Source organism: Lissotriton vulgaris, chromosome 6, assembly GCF_964263255.1.
Source record: "Lissotriton vulgaris chromosome 6, aLisVul1.2, whole genome shotgun sequence".
NCBI classification, from domain to species: Eukaryota; Metazoa; Chordata; class Amphibia; order Caudata; family Salamandridae; genus Lissotriton; species Lissotriton vulgaris.
The window spans coordinates 1,799,751,812-1,799,773,426 of NC_141694.1; the positions used below are offsets into that span (position 1 = coordinate 1,799,751,812).

The following is a 21,615-nucleotide window of genomic DNA, read 5'->3' on the forward strand; positions in this document are numbered from 1 at the left end:
GTCAATGAAGCAGCGTGTGATGTTCTCTGGGAACAATGCACTAATTGCTTGGCGTTTAGCAACTCACAATTTTCACTGAGCAGAAATAGGTCTCATTCTCGAAAAAGTTGGAGACTCCCGGTTTAAACTGAGTAGCCAATCAGAGTCAAAATATCAAATCTAATACAATCCTAATTTAACCCCTTGGCTGCAGCGGTGATTCCGCTGCAGTGCTATGGGGGGCCGCACGGCGCTGCCATGCTCGTGACGGAACCACTCAGTCACGAGCCTCAGGCACGCTGTGCTTGTGACGGAGTGGTTCAGTCATGGCCCGCCCAATAGAACGCTCAGCACAGGCGCGAAATCGCTGCCTCGCAGGCGTGACGGAACCACTCCGCCATTAGCACAGCCCGTCCATGGCTGGTGATGGAGTGTTCAGTCACCAGCACAGAAGGGGTTAACAGAATAAAACTAAATGTTGTAAAATGTACTTAAGTATGTATGTCGCAATAACACAGTTAGTCATTGTACAAATGATCTAGTAATAAATAACATGACGATAAAAGTAGAGACTAATCTTTAATGTAGCAAAAGACATTTAACTCCCCACCTCCACCTTTAAACCTGCAATGAAGAAGTTCTCCAGAAAGCAACAAATGGCGCTTTTGTGCTTAAATAACACTCCTGTGACAGAATAACCGCAGAGGCCCATGTATCAAGTGTGAGCAAGAGTACCAGGGAGATAGGTCAACAGTCTAACTTCAGTACCATTTAGGAGGCCAAGAGGAATATACGCTGGGCACCCAGAATCAGGCCAAACCTGGAATTACCTTCCGTCCCTTAACAAGGAGAGGGTGTCAGCATCAGTACGCCTACTCTGGCTTCAAGGTAAATTGCACCGCCCCAAGTTGATGCCCCAAGTTGATGCGAATTTTCAAGGAATGGACCCTTGAATGCACCAGCAGGAAGAAGCACAAAACTCCTTGAAAGTAAAACATTGGTGCACCTCTCAATCACTGTCTTTTCCCATCATACACTGCCACCACAAAATACAATCATTTGCCATACAAGCATGTATGAACAGAACCACTCAGCTACTTCAAGGCTGCATTGCAAAGCATGCACTGTACCAAGAGATCTACATGTAGGAAAGGGGTAGGACCAATACATTTAAAGTGGAGGATGAAATGTTGGGGGGGCCCTAATCCCCAGACACTTGCAGTGTTATGGCTATCCTCGGTGTACTTAATTTACACATGCATGTTTGTGTTCTGAAATCAAGGTCATTTGATTAAAATTAAAAGCCCTTATTTAAAAAGAAATCATAGGGAGGAGAGCCTGCCATGAGCAGCATTTAAAAAGGTGGCAATGGGGTGAGTAGAGTGAAATGTATAAAAAGTTAGAAACATCAGAAAAAACTTCCCAGAAACAAACAGTAAAAAATTCTATCGACATTTTAACACAGCACTCACAAAGGTTTGTCACTCACCCTCTGGTAAAGCCAACACTGATGCACTCTAGACAATTACAAGAGGGGAAAATGGACATGTAAGTATTTGTTAGATTTAAAAATATATAAAATAAATAACCACGTTACACATTTAGAGTTCATCTATTCTTCCACTGGAAGAAAAATGATTTGTGATGACAGATCTTTCAGACTTCTGCAGACAACTTTACAACATACACAAAATCGCTCCCTTAACCCCCTCCCAACCCACACCAACATATGTACACTAGGAAGATTGGCAGCACCCATGCTGGGCCATGGGTTAATGAAACATCCACACAAATCGATAGAACACAAAGTGTGTCAAGATCAATGCTTGTTGGGTCAACGTATTGCTCCCAGATTTCAATCCCAAAATTTCATCTTCATACTTTATCAGATCTGAAAAAGAAGGAAAGATGTTATCACTTTTGCGTTTGTTATTCAGATGAGGGTTAAGAGTTTAATATGGCCTACCTCACACCCAGTAGAGGTGCGAATGGCTAGTAGGAAGCATGAACAGCACCATTAATATGTCAATAGAGTTAAATTAGCATTTTCAATTTTTTTAATACCATTCCCAGTGGGTTTTGATACTTTACATATACATTGTAAATGTTGAGTAATACAGTACCAAAAATACAAAGAGGGGGCGGGGGGATGGGAGGCAATGAAGCTGCAGTATCTGGGTTCCAATAGTTATGGTAAAACCAAATTAGGCATGTACTGTCCCTTTCAGAAGACAAGCGAAAGAGGCAAGATGGTGGATGACACTTGGGGAGGGAATCCTAAGGAATGTTTTTTGTTGCCCTCACACATACCTCTGGATGTAATGCTTCATCATTGGGCTATTTGCCCCTCATAGGGATGGCGCTTTAATTCCCTACGGGTCCCCCAGAGGGTCACATTAGAAGAGATCTTTTGTTTTTAAGCCGTATGGTTAAAAGTGCAAGTTCGGGGGCATCCTAGATGTGGGGGGGTGATAAAGTGTGTTAAAAATATGTACAAGATACCAAAAATTATCTTTAATGTGAGGATTCACCTTATACCAGATACCAAAGTATGCAGAATTAAATATTTTTTCTTTGTTCTCATTTCTGCCTCTTAGGTTTGGACGATCATTTTTAAACTTTAACCAGGTATCTTTCTTGTCATGGGGATACCTGCACAACACATCACGACATCTGTGTGGGGTATGATCTCCTTTTTTGGTCCTGAAGAAGCACCATTGATTATTTTCAGACCATATGGAACGAAACATATTTATCTGATTACACTACATCCTTAATCTTGAAGCTACTTTAGGAAATCATTCCTCAGTAGTAGCACCAGCCTTGTTTATGGTTAAACCCTGTGAGGAGGGTCCTCACATTAAAAATTGTTTTGATATCTCCTAGACCGTTTTAAATGTGTCACTTGAACACACACCTAGGATGCCCCCAAACTTGCACTTTCTCTGCTAAAATAACACTTTGGGGGCCCGTAGAGCATTGAAGTGCTGGCCTGACAAGCAGTACAAAGGGCAGTAATGAAGCATGACATCCCCAGGGATGTGTGAAGGCAAGAACAGTCCATATGATCCCCTCCCTTGGTCTTGTCCACTATCTTGCCTCTTCTCTCGTCTTCGGATAGGTACAGTACCTCCCTAATTTGGTTTCAGCATTACCGTTAAACAATGCAATCACCGTATTGTGTAGCATAGATGTTCAAGGCCAGCGCAGCCCAGTGAATTGTGATTTGAACCATGAATACATAAACAAAAACTGAGCCAAAGGCCCTTCTAGAGAATAGTTAATGAAGGCGCAGTCTAAAAGCACCCAGAATCATCCTGCGGTGTGTGGGGAGCTAGAGGGGGGAGTAGCCTCTCTACCGCTTTATGAATACATGGCCACAGTACACTGGTAATAATATATGCTGAACACAATAGGCCCCTTTCCTTCCCCAATCGGACACAAACAGGAATCTCTAGGGCAACACAGGAACCCAAGGCAATAGCTGCAGCGCTCTGCAAGGGCAGTGATGCCCCACCTGAAGGAGGCTATTAGAGGATGCTGGAAGTGTGGAGCTGGGAGCGAACAATTCCTGTATCAGAGTCCACGCTTCAGTCTCCATCTCCACTCCCCTTCTACTAGGATGAGCCCAGCCAGTTACCGGGTGGGCCATTGGAGTTGGGCTGCTAAACAGTGCTTAAACACCAGTGGCCCCAACACTCTCCTCAGATGGCAGCTGCAGTTTCGATGGGGCCCACTCGGTCTCCCTTTCTTCCAGATAAGGCCCCCCAAGCATCACATTCAATACACAAAAGGTACAACAGGGGCTGTGAAGCAGTAGGGTTGCAATGCAATATACGAGCCATGGTAACACCACCATTTGAGATTGCCTCCCAGCTCTGCACTCTAGGGAAAGGGTATACCAAAAGCAATCAGAGGCCACAAGAAGGAAATCACCTTTTTGAGATTGGCATTATTAATTCCTGCAACAAATGAAAAATATTAAAGCCCAAATAGCTGAAGGTGAGCAGTTCCATTTGAAGGACATGAACACCAACTGTAATAACTTGCACATGACGGTCAGGATGCAGTGGAAATATATAGGTCTCAGTTAATCCCCAGCGCCCAGGCTTTGAAGTCTAGGATGTGCGCAACTTCTATACTGGTGCACACATCTGATATACACGAGAACGTCATTGGCGTATAGAGAAAAAAGCTTGATGCGTGCCCCTGCTGGTGAATAGCTGTGCAATCTTATGCACTATCCTGACTCTTACTGATGGCTCAGCATAATGAGATTAATCAGCCACGGGAGTGTGCCCCAAATGCCCACTCCCCACAGGGCCCAAACATGTAGTGCCAACCCAGGGTGGCAATTGCTTTTTCAACATCCAGGACTGGGCACACAGTATGGCAAAAGTGTCAGGGCCTCCTACAGCACTCTCTGCAATCTACGTAGGTTTAGTGTTGTGGGCCAGCCAAGTATAAACCTGTTCTGACCTTGGTGGATGAATGCAGGCATGTGCTCGAGTAACCGAGCCCCCAGCACCTTGCTAAGGATTTGATAGTCTCTGGCCTTCATGGACAGCGGTCTGTGGGAGGTAACTTCCACCGGGTCACGTCCTGAATTCAGGAGTCACACCAGGAGACTAACGTGTGTGCAACCCACCGGAAAACCTCTGCCTTCAAAGGTGGGTGGCAAACTCTACTCTATTCATGCAGAGTGCATGAACAAAATTGCAAACATACACCCTGCACTGTCCTTTTCTCATTGCAACATCTCTATGGACAATGTCTAGCCTTTCAGCCAGTCCTGATGTATTTCCTGTGCATGTGGTGCCAAACCACGTGCAGTGCATACATGCAACGAAGGCTTATTAAAACAGTGACAAAGCCCACCGACGCTAAAACAAATTCTGGCTACCACTGAAATTCCTAAGTGATGAAATTAGCTACATTTTGCAGAGCTTGAAGATTCCCGAACCAATGACTCAAAAGTTTCAGACTCTGTAGAGTCTTTGATACGGTTGAACGAAACTCGTTGCGGCACTAGTGGACAGCTCTCTGGATCACAAATACCCTTCCGGGGAGGCTAATAGGTGTTTACCGATACCTGGTGCCAAATATTAATTGGTGCAGATAAAGCGTAAAGCAAGAGCAGCTGCTTATGCAAAGGCCTTAAACAGGGCTGGATTTTGGCATGAAGTTTATTTCATAAAAAATTCACGATATACTTGGAACATTAGATTATGTTAGGATTTGATGTTTGCTCGCAAACTGGGTAACATATCAGTGGTCACCTTGATGGAAGCAAATTATGTATTCATATTCGACCACACCCCAGTCGCCCCACGTGGTTTAGAAAGTTTTTTTCAAAACACAATAAGTAGACCAAGTTTAACTAGACAACTGAGGGAATTCTCGTTTGAACAAAAACACAAATATGCATATTTATGATTGCAATTTTATCAGAATGTATCCACCATTTCTCACACAAACCATTGACTTAAAAGTTGTTTGATCATGTAGTGGGTCTCCAAAGACCATACCATATTCTAGGAAAAATACATCTTTTACAGCAACTTAGTGTATGAAGCAAATATCCCACATACCCTGTTCCATAGGATAGCATTTGCCTTTTTTAAGTCATTTGAAAGTAACGTTTCTGACTCCTTGATTACAATGCACAGATCTCTGGCAAACAAGCTATTCGATCAAACCAGATCGCATCAGTGCCTATTTGGAAACTTTGGGTGCAACTATTAAATGGCCTTAGTGCCTCTTCACTGCTTGAGAAATGCTCAGTAAAAACTTCCTAAATTTTTATTAGTCGTAACCATATGTCATGTAACCTAAAGGTATGTGGAACTTCTCAGCATTTCTTGTACACAATCAGTATGTGACAGTAGAATATATGAGCCAGGTTATACGTATAATTATTTAAACAAATTCAGCAGTGTTGCCTCTGCTGATTCAGCAAAAAATAGATCACTTGTGTATAATCAATTCAAGGAGAGTGAGGGCAAGGTCATATCCCATATCTCACCCATGAGGAAAAGGGGTTTGAAGACCTGCTTTTTGATAAGTAACTTTGCATCTGCAGCTCTGCCAAAAGGCTAGGCATCTAGTGCCAGGACATCTCTGGGTAACCGCTGCGCTTAAAAAATTCTAACATAACATGCCTTCTCTCACATCAATGCTCCCTTTTCTGCTTGTGTGCATTGTTCCACCTCCATCCACCAGGTAGGGCCCACTTTCACCTAGTGCCAAGCTATCAATTTTCAAGCCAAGGAGAATGCCCGGTCTATCAATCTATTGCCTGCTTCTTGGATGAAGGCCACTGTCTAACCAGTATGTTCACCTAAACGAGAAACTATTTGCACCCATGCAGTGCACCAAACCACGTGAAAGCAAGTTACTAACTGGGAACTACATCTCAGGCACGTCTTGGATACCCCCCAAAAATGTCTGCTATTTTCCAAGGGGAAAGATGCCTTTGGTGTAATATATTTAACTGTGTAAGCTTTAATCTAGTGTTCCTTGATACTTTGAGTTCAAATCTATATCCTAGTCCATTCCCCATCTATAATTTCTTGACCCAAGTAAGCTTCCAAACAATCTTTAGCCTTTGCCAACTCCTTCTGCACTATTCCATTAACTGCCCTGCGGAACCAAGTACTTGGGTGGTGGTCATTGCCCAAGGACATGAGAACTAATGCCCTGTTCTTGAGTTGAGTAGAGGGGTGTGTGTGAGTGCCCTAGTTGAGAACATTTGGGTCACAGTAGGGTACTTCAGGAATTGCTTCGGTTCTAGGCCGTAGTCTTACATTAACTGTTACTGCAGTATAATATTACCCCTACAAAGCATTCATGGTGGCACATCAGAGCATTGTGTACTTATGAGAATTACTCAATAAGAAATTGGGGGACCTTTTTCTTATAAAAATATAACCCATGAAAAAAATAATTTAGGAAAACAGTTACAAACTTTATCTATGCAACAGACAAACCACTGTACGAGTGAAAAACATCTGGATATGCATTGTTTAGACAACCCCAAACATATCTGTTTAGATTATTCAACGTATTTGTGGATTTTGTATTAATTCGAGATTGGGGTGGGTGCTGAAGGCGGAAAATGCCCCTTACAATGCCATACAGGAAAGATTTCAGTATCAAGACTGCATATGCACTTTATGTTCAGAGGGGGGTCCAAGATCTTCCACGTGTGCAGTTTGCCTTGCAATTGAAGTCAGGAAGTAACCCGAGGGGGGGTGGAGCGGGGGGGGGGCGGTGGAGCTTGCCTGTGCCGAAAATGGCCACCTAATCTGAGAGCTCAGTCGGGCCATCTATTATTTCATCAAAGAATCCTGCATTAGGATAACTGCTGGTTCTGCAACTACACTGCCCCGTGCATCGGAAGGTCTATCTCCACGTAGGCCGCATCTGCACTGCGGAGGTGGCCGGGAACAGAAGATAAGCGACGCGAGCTTCAGCGATGAGAGCTGCGTCGTAAGACCTACAGGGACGTTGTGTGAAGTGCTCGCATAGGAGGCACTGATTCGGGGCTTCTGGGGCGCAGACTACCAGGAGAACACAGCTGAAAGCACTGCTGGTCCCTGCAAGAGTGCAAGATACGGAGCTGGGGAGCGCTCGGGAGGCGGTTGCGCCTGACGCCTTAACTTGGATTGAGCCGGCCACAGGTGTTACAGGCGGTGCCTCGGGCACTCCAGCCCGGCTGAAAGAGAAGCAGGTGGATTACGCGGCGGCGTAGCCAGGCCGCCGTGACTTCTGGAGACTGCTTGGATTGGAGCCCCGGCGGTGCAGCGGGTGCTGCGTTACCCCCTTTGAGTCCAGGTACACCTGGGGCACACCAGCTTCAGCAACTGGCACCTGGAGGAACAGAGGAACAGGGACGATGAGTTCACAGCCCTCACTGAAGCTGCACCGACCACAAGCGCACTGCATACAGTCCCTGATCACTACACCACGTACTGCCTGTTAATGGGGGATGGGGGGCACGAGAGCCTAGAGCTTCCTAGGAGTCTGCAAGACGTTGGAGTGGGCCCGGAGAGTATAAACATCAGCAGTAATCCCCTCCCTCCGGGTAATGGCTCCCCAGTGAGCAGAGGGATGCTCAGTGAACTGAGGAGGATTAAACAAGCACCTAGCCTGAGACAAGACGAGAGTAAAGGGGCCCAGGGACAGAATAAGTCTGGCTGCTTAGTGAGCACATCAGCCTGAAAAGTGGCAGAGCATAGCAGGGGTGAGAGAACAGTGGTAGATGACCAGTGCGTAACACTCAATTAGGCCATGATCTGTTTGGACAGCAAGACACCCTGTATTTGAGAGAAGTGAGATGCAAGGACTGCGGTTTGTTTGTGACAGTAACATACTTGGGAGTGGCTGCCCCTCAGAAGTAAGTGGGGGGAACCTAGCCTGCCAACATTCACACAGTGGCAAGGGGTGTTGCGGTAGGGGCCCTCACTCTCATAATGGGTAAAGATAAACCTCAACCAAAGCTCACCTTTTAACAGCGGAAGGCTTGAACCAGAGAGGATGCCTCAGAGGGGGGCCACGGCACGAAGGACGAGACCCCGGAGCAGGCGGAGGTAGATATCTGTGTCATGCTTGCAGCCATGCAGGAAAGCTTACAAGGCAGTCTGCTATTGACTCTAAATTGGACTGTCATACAGGATGGATAGAATGACAAGACGTATGAACAAGCAGGTAGAGAGGACAGATATGGCAGAACGCAGGGTAACTGAAGTGGAGGAGGCGCAGACTGAAATGGACACTACACAGAAACAGATGAGCAGACCTCTACAAACCCTGCAGGATAAAGCCGAAGACCTCGAAGCCTGTTCCCGAAAATGTAACATACGAATTACAGGCCTACCTGAATCCACACAGGTAGGGACACTGGAACAATTTGTGGAGAAATTGCTGCACACGTTGCTGGGTTCTGACAATTTTTTTTTTATGTTTGTGGTGGAGAGCGCACACTGCTCGCTGGCCCCAAGGCCTGCTCCAGGGTTTCCACCTCGACCAATCATTGCTAAGCTCCTCAACTACAGGAACAGATTCAGCCCTGAGGCTAGCGTGGGAGAATCAGTCAGCAGTTTGCAGGGCCCGCTATCTCGCTTTACCCGGACTTCACGATCAGAGTGCAGGAGGCAAGCTAGTAATTTGCTCCACTAAAATGGCAGCTGTGGGATCAAACTATTGACTATGCCATGTTATACCCGGGCGAGGTTGCAAGTGAACAGGCAGGGACAATCCAGGATCTTTACAGACCCCAAAGCGCTGCAGAAAGCTCTGAAGGAGTGGTCAACAGGGAAGCACGGAGCAGAACAGTCTGGAGGGTGCGGTTGGAATCAATCTAGTTGACCAGGACTAACACGCGACTTCTCCTGCATGCCGGATAAGAGGGAGACTACTGTGGGGGGGCTGGATAATGAGCAGGGTATGGCATGGCATGCTGTGGGACTAAAGGCAGGGGCTGTGATACAGCTTCCTAGAGGGTTTAGAAAATATTTAATGTATTATGAGCACTGCTAGGTTTTAAAATCTGTACTTGGGTGGGTGGAGTACCTTACAAGGAGCCAGGAGGCATGATCCGGATAGTCGAATTGATCCTTAATGCAACAGATTGACTTGATGGCGGACGGTAATGGGCAGTTCCCCTACCCAAGTTTAGTTAAAGCAGGGGCAGGCAACATCTGCCCACGTGTGTGCACCGCAACTTGGGTATAACCTCAGTTACTGTAGTAACAGCGCTGTTAGATGTAACTTATAATACCTTGCGGTTTTGCGGGGTGATTTCACCAATGCACAGTTGGGGGAAGCTTGGCATGGGTGCAGGGACGAAGGGAACAGACTGCCACATTGCAGAGTTTTCAGTGTTGCAAGGTTTGGATGGCCAGGAGTAGCCTTAATTTTAGTCACACATTGCAGTCTAGTGTGCGTATTGATGCAGTTACTATGAAGTTGGTTGATGGTGCGCGTGATCTGGACTGAACTGAGGGTCTTGACTTGGAATGTCCGAGGCCTCTATGATTATAGAAAATTAAGGAAGGTCATGACATACGTACTGAGACATAAGATAGACATGGCACTGTTGCAGGAGTCGCATCTGCCCTTGAGTAGTAAAATGTTCCGTAGCAGAAGTCTACTGGGGACTACACCAGGGGCGGGCTTCACCACACATGCGAGAGGGGTGATCACTTGTGTGAATCCTCTCATCTTAAACTTGAGCCACTCTACACTGATCAGGAGGGCAGATATGTTATATCACGAAGATAGGGAAGAGATTGGACCTGATTCTGGTAATGTCTATGGCCCGAATTATGATAACCTGAATTATGATAACCTGAATTATGATAGCCTCTCACAAAAAAAAATGTGGGGCTATACCGGCGGAACTCAACTTGTGGGGTGATTTTAACTGTCCTGAACCCACCTCTAGACAGGTCGGGAGGTCCGGAACAACTTATTTCTGCAGCAGCTTGTACTATTGCTGATGCAATGACGCAACTGGAGCTCAATGATGTTTGGCGGGAGCAGAACATCAACCAGGGCAGGTATACACACTACTCTGCGTTCCACGACTTGCACACTAGGATTGATTACTGGCTAGCATCTGGGAATGTATATGCACGAGTACTTGACTGTATAGTACTCCCTTGTACCTACTCGGACCACTCTCCCATACTTTAAGTTGTAGATACCCCAGAGAAACGTATTCCTCCTTTCACCTGTCGCTTCCCCCCCATATTTACTGTTTTTCACTGAGTCTATAGAAACTTTCTTTACTTGCAATATTGGCTCGGTGGACACTTCTGCGACTGTCTGGGAGGCATTTCAAGTTTATATTTGAGGTATAGCAATGTCAAGGTACTCCAGGGAACTTTGTGCACTCCGAAAGAAACTAACTGATCTGGAGGGCTCCCTTAAAACATTAGAACACTTGTTAGACAGCGCAAATGAAGCTGATAAAACGAAGTTCAAAACACTGTTAGAATACTATGAAACAGCGAATGCAGAGCTTAAACACTTGGGTAAATATGAGTCAGCACGCACGTACGTGAGGGCCTCCCTCTTGAAAAAGCGCAGTGAAGCTACAGTGGTATCTGAGCTTAGGGACGCGCAGGGAGAGATAATAACAGAAGAGACAGATAGTCGTGCTGTTTCGACAGTATTATTCGACATATCGCACGTGGAAGGAGTGCTTGGAGTCTGACATTCGATTATTTGACTCACGTTAAGTTGCCTTGACTCATGTTAAGTTGCCTTGGCTCACCAATGAATATCGGGAGTACTTAGTACTTAGGGAAATAGTCTCAGCATTAGCAGGAATGAAATCATGTGGTGCCCTTGGAGTGGATGGTCTAAAGGTCACTTTTTACAAGGAATTTATGGTTTGGTTGGTCCCACACTTAGCTACGTTGTTTGAGGAGATGGCAGTTGATGGCATTATGCCACCTTCAATGAGGGGGTCAATTAATGTGGCGATACTGACCCCGTACAAATCTCCATTTGACTGTTCTTCATATTGACCCCTGTCGCTACTAAATGTAGACACCAAGCTTTGTGCCAAAATCCTGGAAACTCGACTGACACCGATGGTCCCGTTTATAGTTACCCCAGAGCAAGCAGAATTTGTTCATGGTAATAAATTGACCTATAACACTATGACACGATCGATCATACCATCTTGATCGACCGTGTCGCTGAATTGGCATTCAGGGAAAAGCCAAAGCACTCCTGGCATCCTTCCTGGCTGATAGAGAGCAGTCTGTGAAGATGGGGAGTTATTACTCTCCTGATTGTGGAGTCCCCCAAGGCTCCTCGCTAAGTCCGACACTTTTTAACATCTACGTGTCGGACTTGGCGAGGGTGATAGTCATTTGGTATTGGACTAACCTCATACGCTGATGACACCCAGCAGGTCCTGGCGATCCACAAAAATGGAGGAGCAGTGGCCGACAACTTCCAGGAGGGTATGAGAGCCATCAGTTCCTGGATGGATCGGAATTGTCTAAAGTTAAATTCTGACAAGACTGAGGTCATAGTATTTGGTGAGCTGACCCGGTCTTGGTCCCCAGTTTGGTGACCTTCGGAGTTAGGAACCCCTCCATCACCAGTATCCAAAGTTAGGAATCTGGGGGTTCTATTTGACAACAAGCTAGCTTTTGTCAGCCATGGCAATGCAGTGGTCTCAGACTCCTTTTTTACCCTAAGAATGGTAAAGAAATTGCTTCCATTTCTTCCCCCAAATGCAAGCAAGACCCTAATGTCCACTTTGGTATTGTCTAAGGTGGACTATTGCAATGGCCTACTGTTGAACGTGCAGGAGCAAGTTTTGAACAAATTACAGCTTGTTCAAAATGCTGCCGCAAGGATTCTAACCGGCACACCGAAGTATTCATCTATTTTTCCCCTCATTCGTCAACTACATTGGTTGCCGGTTAGAAGCCGTACGAAGTTTAAGGCCTTGTGTATCACATATAAGGCATTGAACAACATTGGGCCAGAATTTTTTTAAAAAGGCCATTTGTGTTTACACCCCTAGTCGAACATTACGTTCATCTGCAGCCCAACAGTTTCAAATCCCACACAAAAAAAGCCACATGGGGAGACAAACGCTTTGTGGTTGCTGCTTCTAAACTGTGGAACCTGCTCCCTCCCTACATCAAACTTAGCCCATCACTGCTAACATTCCGAAAGCATCTTAAAACCTGGCTTTTTAATCAGTAAACTCCCAATAGGAACCCCTTTGCAATCTGTAAGCTCTAGCACCGAGACACCGGAAGGTAGTTGTGCGCTATAGACATTTTATAAATAAATAAAATATAACTTGAGGACGGTTATTGGGTGCGATACAGCACACTGACAGGACGTACAGGCAGTGGCGGTCTTTCTGGACATTGATTTGGCTGACTGTTGATGAGACACGTTCTGACGAGGATGGGGATGGGAAGCCTAATCCTGCAAATTATGGGGGGTCTTGTATAACTCACCAACAGCCAGAATAAAAGCTGTAATTTAGTTACTGACCCAATCCACATTGCCAGGGGCATGCAACAAGGGTGGCCTTTAGCCCCAATTTTACACACACTGGTGGCAAAACCATTAGCTTGTGCCTTACGAGAATAAGATAATCGCAGAGGTATACGATTCCCAGACTACCAGCTGATAGTTTCCACGTATGCCGATGATTCGCTGCTCTATTTTAGAGACCCTGAAAGTAACCGGTCTCCTACACTACAGGAAGTTGTGAAGTTTGGTACAATCTCGAGCCTAAGAGTTACCTGGACAATGTCATTCATTTTTCCCCTAACTCCTGCTACTGTGCCCTTTACGCCGGACTACCCGCTGCAGTGGACAACGGAGCCAGTACGATAACTAGGGATAAAGATTCACACAAATTCGGAAGTGGTGTTCCATTAGAACTATGAGGTGGCCATAAGTGAGTTGGCAAAGAGAAATCACTAGTCTGTCGCATTTCGATCATGAAAATGGTCAATACTCCCAAGTTTTCTGTTCCTATTCTCCAATATTCCTATGGTCCTCCTGGGGTGTTTTTTTCGCACATTTACTTCGCTCCTGATAAAACTAGCTTGGGTGGGGAAACAGGCTAGGGTCAGAAGGGATGTTCTTGCACTCCCTTACAGTCTAGGGGGATTGGGTCCCCAGACCTGGACTTCTACTTTAGAGTGGCACAAAGCGCTCATGCCTATCAATAGATACAGGGCCTACCAGGTACGCCACACATCCAAATAGAAAAGGTGGCAGCCTCTCCACACTTGTTACCTGCTATGTTGTTTACACCGCCTGACCGTAGGACTAGGATCCTAGACCTCAAACACTACTAGACCTGCTTGGCACCACCTGCTAAAGCTACAAACTGACTGATACTGTACTCCCCGCTTGCTCTATTGGAGTGCTGCCAATGGCTACCTCTGTGCAGAGACAGAGGAGCCACCAGAGCGTTTAGCTCTATGAAGGTGACGACAATTGGGGATATGTTCCTTACGGGGAAAGTTCAGACATGGGAAGAGTTTGAGGGGCCAGACCTTAACACAACACTACTCCACAGATTTCATTTCCAATGAGACATGCCATGGCATGAATCTTCGGCAGTGATTTAGAAGAACTACCGGAAGTTACACAAATCGAGTACGTCATAATGGCAGGCACTCCAACCAAAATAGCGTACAAAATGTACAAGTTAACAATGGGGTATCGAAAAAACTTTGATACCAAGGAGAGACTAACTTGGCAAACTGATTTAAATAGAGAAATAGAAGATGCAACTTAGAGGTATCGCTGCGAAAGCTCAAAGCGGATTTCGCTGAATGGGAGGCAAAGGCTTATCCATTTCAAACTCTTGAATAGGGTGTACTACACGCAGTGGAGGCTATGTAGATATGGATTGCGTGACACGGCTACGTATGATCGTTGCGCTGAGAGCCGAGCAGACTTTTTACACTTAGCTTGGATGTGTCCTGGGATCACTAACTTTTGGGACTTGTTGTTCAGAGAGCTGAGCGACAGACATACAACTTACACCTGATCCCATTCTTGCTTTGTTCGGGTACTCTAAGCCACTCCCAAAGGCAGTTTGTAGGTTGGTGGATATGAGTGTTAATGGCTAGGCGCAGTGGCAAGATGCTGGTCAAAAGGACCGATTCCTGCTATTACGTATTGGAACAGGGACATGGTGTATTGTAGCACGCAAACTGAGAACTATAGTGAGCTTCTCCCACCGCGTAGTCCTAAAACTTTCTGGGCGTTATATAGGACGTATCTGCTGACAGAGTGGGGCGGCTGATAGGGCTGCTGTAACCTCTTGCGATTAAGAGGAGGTTGCAGCCTAATAACTCGGAGTTGCTACTGAATAAGAAGATGGGGGCTGAGATGCTAGACCAAAAGTATTCACTGGGATAGCAAACCGAGGGGGTGTGGGGGCTCTTGAGCCGAGATGGGTGTGGACTGTACTATGAATCATATTTTGATAATGTCGCTGGGAAGGGCAGTTATTGCCAATAATGTGCAATGTAAGATTCTTGTTGACACGACCGACTGAACTGATAAGTTGCGATTGGTTTCCTATTGTAGAAACCTGCCTTTATGTTGTAAGGTGTCAAGTCTTGTCATGCAGAAAATATCAATAAAAGTTTCAAACAAAAAAAAGTCAGGAAGTAAGCTAGCTGCACTACATGAGAAATAGGGGTTCAAGGAATAGGAACAATTTTACAAAAGTAGCTCCGTTTTTTTGATGTCCCTGTTTCATCACAGATCAACATGTTTGATATATTTAATTAAATTGATGACATTTTATTACTTTTATTGCACTTTTAGCTGTTTGGATTATTTCTATATAGTTGAGATATATATATATATATAGATATATATATATATATATATATATATATATATATATCTATATATATATATATATGGAGGTTTTGCAGACTCCCATCGGAGGGCAGGATCAAATAAAGGTGACTTCACATATCAGACTCAAACCAAATTTTCTATCCTCCTTTAAAGATTTAACTCACATATGCACAGTTTAGTTAAGTAAAAATGTCATCATTTTGCTACTTTAGTATTACCCAACTGGCTTAATTCACTACTGTTCTACTTTGATTCCTTTTGAATCTAGTCTTTGCTCACACAGCTTCATCCGGGATACATAAAACGTTTTAGTAAATAACAAATAGGATTTGTGGCTCAGCTGTAAGGCATCTACTTTGTCACCACCAACCACCCCTCCATTCTCTGGTCCCAATTCAAACATCCCTTTAGAGAACAGAGTGGAAATTGTTACTATGGTTTCCTCTCAATGGAAGGTTGACATGAAGTGGGATTGGAACAGACCATACTACGGTTTCCCCACTTCCAATTTAATATCAGCTTTAAAAGAAATATTGTCCATACCGCAGCCATCTTGGAATTTCAAGAAGCAGTGCATGACTCCGTAAACGCATCTGCAGAAAGAGCAGCCCCTTTCCAACCAGTCTCCATTACGAACTGAGCCACAGTCGCTGCATGAGGGAAAGAAACAGGAATAAAGACTACTTCCAGCAGAAGCATCACTCAAGCACATCCAAAGTGCAACAGAGGCAGCATAAGTCACCTGGTGCGAATATCAAACTCACAGAACCTCCCTGTGAAGTGTTTGGTGCATGCGCAGAAACTTCCTAAAATGCAGGTGCCCCCATTTTTGCAGCATTGTCTGTCCAGTGACTGACCTATGGAGGAAACATGTAGACAAGGGCATCATAAAAATGTGACTCCGTCTCAACAGATGAAATAAACACAAGCGCAGCACGCAAACTGAACGTATGGGTATAAGCTTTGGCACCTTAAATTGTTTTCTGTGTTCAGAACTATACTGGATTATCAACTTTGACCACCGCTTTCATGTTTTTCAAATAAATTGCTCTTGCATTAGCCATTGCTCCTGTATTGGAAATACAAACACTGCTTGCAGCCCTTCCATCACATCTTCAACAATGCTTGTTCCAAACTTCCCTGTGATCCACACCTGGCTTGTCATTTCAGAAATAAGAAAACAAAATAATTGGCCACGCACAGGTTACACTGCGCACAGAGTGCAGTGGGTTGGTGCCCTCCGGCTGATCCACATTTTGAAACCCAAAGAGTTAAACTATTCACAGGCTATGTTACGGAATAAAAAGCAATGGATTATGACGTGGGTGAGTGTTAGACCTGGCACGATTGGCGGGGGTCTCCTTCCATTTTTTGCTGTTGCCGTTTATGTTTTTGCTGGTTTTGGATGCTTTTGGGCACTGTGCCACAGCTATTTAGTGCCACAGTGCAAGTGCTCCCTATGGTAAATTGATGTATGGATTAGTGACTCCATGATTGGCTTTTCTGGTTTACTAGCCCTACCGTAGTACAGCGCACTGCGTGTGCCATGGGTTTGTAAATCAAATGCTGCTGGTGGGCTTGCAGCACTGATTGTGCCAACCTACCGGAGTAGCTTTTAAAGTGCGTCTCAGGTCTGCCATCGCAGAGAATGTGTGCAGTCTGGTACTGAGATTTTGACTGGGCAAGTGCACCCACTTGCCAGTCCCTAAACCTTCCTTTTTCTGCATATTAGTCACCCCTGGTAGGCCCAAGGGCAGGGTACATTGTAGGTAAAAGGTAGGACATGCCCTGATGTGTGTGGCATCTCCAGATCGTGAATTACAGCCATTTTCGTTTTTCACTACTGCAAGGCTATCTTTTCCCATAGGCCAGAATGGGCAGTTTGATTATAACATCTTATAAACCTAAATGACTCTGGGAACTAGGTAGAAATTAGAGGTTAATATGCCTGAAATCAGAAGGATAAAATACATATTTTAGTGAAGGTGGTTTTAACATTCTGTGCTTGAAAATACCACTTTTAGAAAGCAGGTATTTTCTTGCCTAACTGTCCAAGCCTGCCTCTGCTAGGTTGTGTATTCCTTGTCTGGAGTTAGTGACAGGGGCTTGGGGATTCCAGGAGACAGGGTGAGTGAGCACAGGGCTAAATAGACCCATCTGCATGTAGAGTGACTGGTGGGGAGTGCCTGGGACCTGAATAGGACTGTGCCTGCCTTCCACAATGCTGGCTCTACCTCCTGTGGTGCGTGGATGTCCCTGGCCCACACTGTCAAAGGAACGAAGGAGTCTTGTCAACAAAGTGCTCCAGGACTGACCTGAACTGGTTTGGACTAGATATAGACACTCTCTGCCTTCAGAGAACAAAGAAAAGTAGTATAGATATTAGGGCCCAGACCCCAGAACTTTAGATCACTTCTGGGAATCAAGACAAACTTTTGCTGAAGAGAAGAACCGGGAAACTGAAGGAGGAGATTACCCCTGTGCTGCATGTTGGTGGGGTTGGCCTGCAGTGTGCTTTCATCATCTTGAAGAAGATCTACAAGGGCTTGATCTTGCCTCCTGCCTGAAGTCTCAGGGATACAAGACTTCACCCCTTCTGCTTGACTGCATCAAGACCTGCGTTTTAGCTGCTGCATTAGGAAATTGCAACACAGACGCTGGCGAGCGATACCATCTTCTGAACCAAAGCTGTGAGTTCTGCTCCGAATTGCACCGTAGACCCGCCACCGGCTGCCGTGCCAAATAGACGCCAGTGAGCGACGCTGTAACCTGCCCGAAGCAGTGAGCGCTGCTCTGACTAGTACCGTGGTCCCGACACCAACTGCTGGGCCGCATCGACTCCGAAGCAGACACTGACAACGCGGAGCTGACTCTCGACGTGGGGGACCAAGAATCTGTTGCCAGCACATCGTAAGAAACCGTGGTTTCGGCACCATCGTGACAGCACCTCCCCGATCCATTAAGGAACCGTCGTCTCACCTCCCTTGTACTGCAGTAAGCAACAGAGTCTACACCTCCCCTGCGGTTGTAAGGAACAGATGCTGCACAGCGCCAACGAAGCCGCACCTCCCTGATGCCGTGAGCAGTCTTTTTCATTGCTTTTCCAAGGTACTGTTCTTTGGGTGTCTGTTTGACTACGAGCCAGACGCCATGCACCTCACGGTCAGAACCATACTTTAAGATTTCTCCTGCCACAACGTCGTGATAACTCACGTTGGAGTTAACTGTTTCTAGAGACAGATTTTAAGTGAACAACCTAATTTTAAACATATCTTGAGTACAGTATTGTGGATTGTCGTTTGGTCTTCTGTGAAGTCTATATAAAAAAAGTATTGTTATAATACAACCGGTATGGTGGTGTCCATCTGCAGTGTTGTCACTGTATTACTGTATGTGTTCACAAATGCTTTACACTGCCTCTGTGATAAGCCTGCCTGCTTTTGCCAATATACCAAGGGGGTGAGCAGGGGTTATTTTAGGAGTGTAGCCCCTTATCCTGACTAGACGCAAGGGTACCTATTTGGTCAAAGGTACCAACCTCTGCCAACTAGAGTCCCCCAAATCTAACGGTGATGGTATGTAAAGCGTTATTTTTACAAGATGGCAGAAATCACAGGTTTTCAGCATATGAGGAGATGGGTCAGAGTGTATGCCTTACTCTCAGTGAGCCCGGGGAAGGGGATGGCTTTGGCAAAATCTTGCGCCTTTCCACCTTTGTGGGCATTTTCTTGGCCGCTGACGTTCCTTAGGGCCATAGAAGTTTCCCGTGGCTTTCGGAAGCGCACACGGAGGTCCAGGCCCGGTTGGGCACCTGGGGCCACCCATAAAAGCCCTGCAGAATGGACATAAATAGGAAGAAGAGGTCATGAATGCACACTGATCACATAAAAGACTAGGTTCAACCTCGATGAAAGATAAATACATCAAACAACCCTAAGACACCACAACTCACCATCTACTAGAAGCAGCATTGGCACAATATTAACTGCAATATAAACAGACCTAGAAGAGAAAGCAGGATAGAACAGATTATTAGTACTGCAAGGGGAGCTACTGCAAATAAAAGACAGTGAATCATGATTCTAGACCAGGAATTGCAGGTAGGACGCTGCAAACATTTCTTTTCATTTTGATACTGTAGATTTTGAATTTTTCTTGCCGTTGGAAAGAGTACTAGAAGGCACCTGTCAAGGGACAACATATGCTTCTGCAGTTTGTTAAGGAATATGCTAAGGCTCTAATAAACCTACTGACTCAAAGGGCAATAACTATTCATTCAGTTTATTTAATGTGTTTTCACAACAAACAGACTGGGTCTGTCCTCGACTTGCAATCAACATACTGGAAATGTTGATAAATATAAATCAGTGGCATAGAGACCTGAGCAGGCAGTGGTCCTTAACCTTTTGACTTCTGTGGTCCCCCCACGTAAACACCACTGGAGTCCGGGGACCCCCACTGAGTAATTTTTGGAAGCCTGGGGACCCCCTCTGAGCATTTCTGCAGATTTGAACCCCATAACAATGCACAAAAATATGCCCTCAAATACACAAATAACTGATTTTATTTTCACAAATAAAATAAATCTTTATATTAATGGGACGGTTGGAGCCTTTAATTCAATTGAGTCGACTCATACTTTAGTCTGTTTGATACTAACTTTTTAGCCTGCAATTTCCAATTCCATTACATTTACAAAAAGATTTAAAAGTATTGATTGTACATTGGGCTTCTTTATTTATATACACTTTATCAATTTATTATTTCAACTTCTAAGCAGTCACGTGACTCCGAGTAGGCTTTGAGGACCCTACTTGTCTCTGGAACAGAAGTTAACAAGCACTGGTACAGTGTCCAATAAGTTATCAACACTCCGAAAAGGTAATTGATAGGGCCAGGGGTGCCACAAGCTATGGGGTCATTGGTTAACACTATGGTACAGACATAGGAGAAAGTGAGGCTATATCCCATTCAACACCGTCAACATAACACATGGTAAAGGACAGTTTTACATGCCATGTTTCTCAACTAACACCCACTGCAAATACGCGTTAACAGCTGGCCAGTAGTCTGAGAGGGGGGGGGGGGGCAAATGTGTGATCCCTGCGTCCATGCACACAAGGTGAGTGCAAAGTGTAAATAATAACTACCCAATTACCTTGCTCGCTGCAAGACATCCCCACTGGGTCTGTTCTGCTCTGCCTCCAGCAACTTTCCCTTACCAATCCTGAAGCTGCTCTCACCAGCATGAGAGCAGAGTCTGGATTGGAGGGAGATTCCTCAGTCAGCGCTCCCAAGGGCACGGGAGGCCTGCTTTAACCCAGCTGTTTAAGACAGCCAGGTTAGAGAAGTGTAAAATGCGCATGTCTGGCTGGCCGTCGCAAGCTGGCCAGCCAAAAAGACATGTGCACTTTAAACGGAAGTGCACAGATCACTGCTGCCATTAAGCAGCAGTGGCAACGCCCCGTCCTGACACTGTTCTGGATGGGTAGATGAAAAATAAAATGATAAATTAACTTGATTACCATTTTATTTTTCATCTCTGGGGCTTTCTGGAGGGCATTTTTGGCAGTGCGGCAACACTCCTCCGCTCTCACGGAGGAACCACCCATGCATATAAGTTGATAATGTGCTGTATTACTGTAGAATCTGAACCACTGTACTTTCACTCCAATGTTCCTGTGATTTCTGGTGCATCATTAAGCTCCATGTATTATTTGCTACAAAATCAAACTAAAATAAAAATATATTAAAAAAAGTACTAGTCTATTTTTCCCCCATTGCATTTTTAAGGCACCTTTTCCCACCTCCCTTCCACCCAAACAAAAGTATCCAGGCAGGAACACAGCACTTTTTAACTAATTATATTAAAATAGTTAACCATTAGCAAAGCCAATGAGTCAGAATTTAAAACGCTGACGTTTACATTGTGAACTTAACTGTGTTTTACAACTGGGGGATTCACTTTCTTATTGATTGTTTACACTGACAATGCATGATTAGGTATTCTCAAGACCAGCTATAGAGTTATCAGGAATCAGATTTCACTAGGGGATTGTTCTGTCCAAATTATAATCAATACAGGTGACGAGTTACCCATCCAATAGTGAAGCCTTTTTTGAGGTGCTGTGCAGATATCGCTATAGGTGTGGCACACAATCCTTTCTTCACTAAATATTTTTCTGTTTGCTGGGCACATTTCAAGAGAAACTTAGCAGAGAGTGGCTTTATTTTCATAAAGGTCTTTTAGGG

The 21,615-nt window shown here is 45.1% G+C and overlaps 1 protein-coding gene across 1 annotated transcript; it reads right to left on the reverse strand.

Moving 5' to 3' along the window:
* Positions 1–545: 545 nt before the first annotated feature.
* On the reverse strand, positions 546–19,188 carry LOC147709525 (cryptic protein-like). The gene is made up of 4 exons (XM_086925507.1): positions 19,022–19,188; positions 16,106–16,220; positions 15,907–16,013; positions 546–1,870 (listed from the first exon to the last, which is right to left on the reverse strand). Exons 1-4 carry the CDS (start codon positions 19,116–19,118, stop codon positions 1,752–1,754), a joined length of 438 nt encoding a protein of 145 aa, XP_086781633.1. The 5' UTR covers positions 19,119–19,188; the 3' UTR covers positions 546–1,751.
* Positions 19,189–21,615: the final 2,427 nt, after the last annotated feature.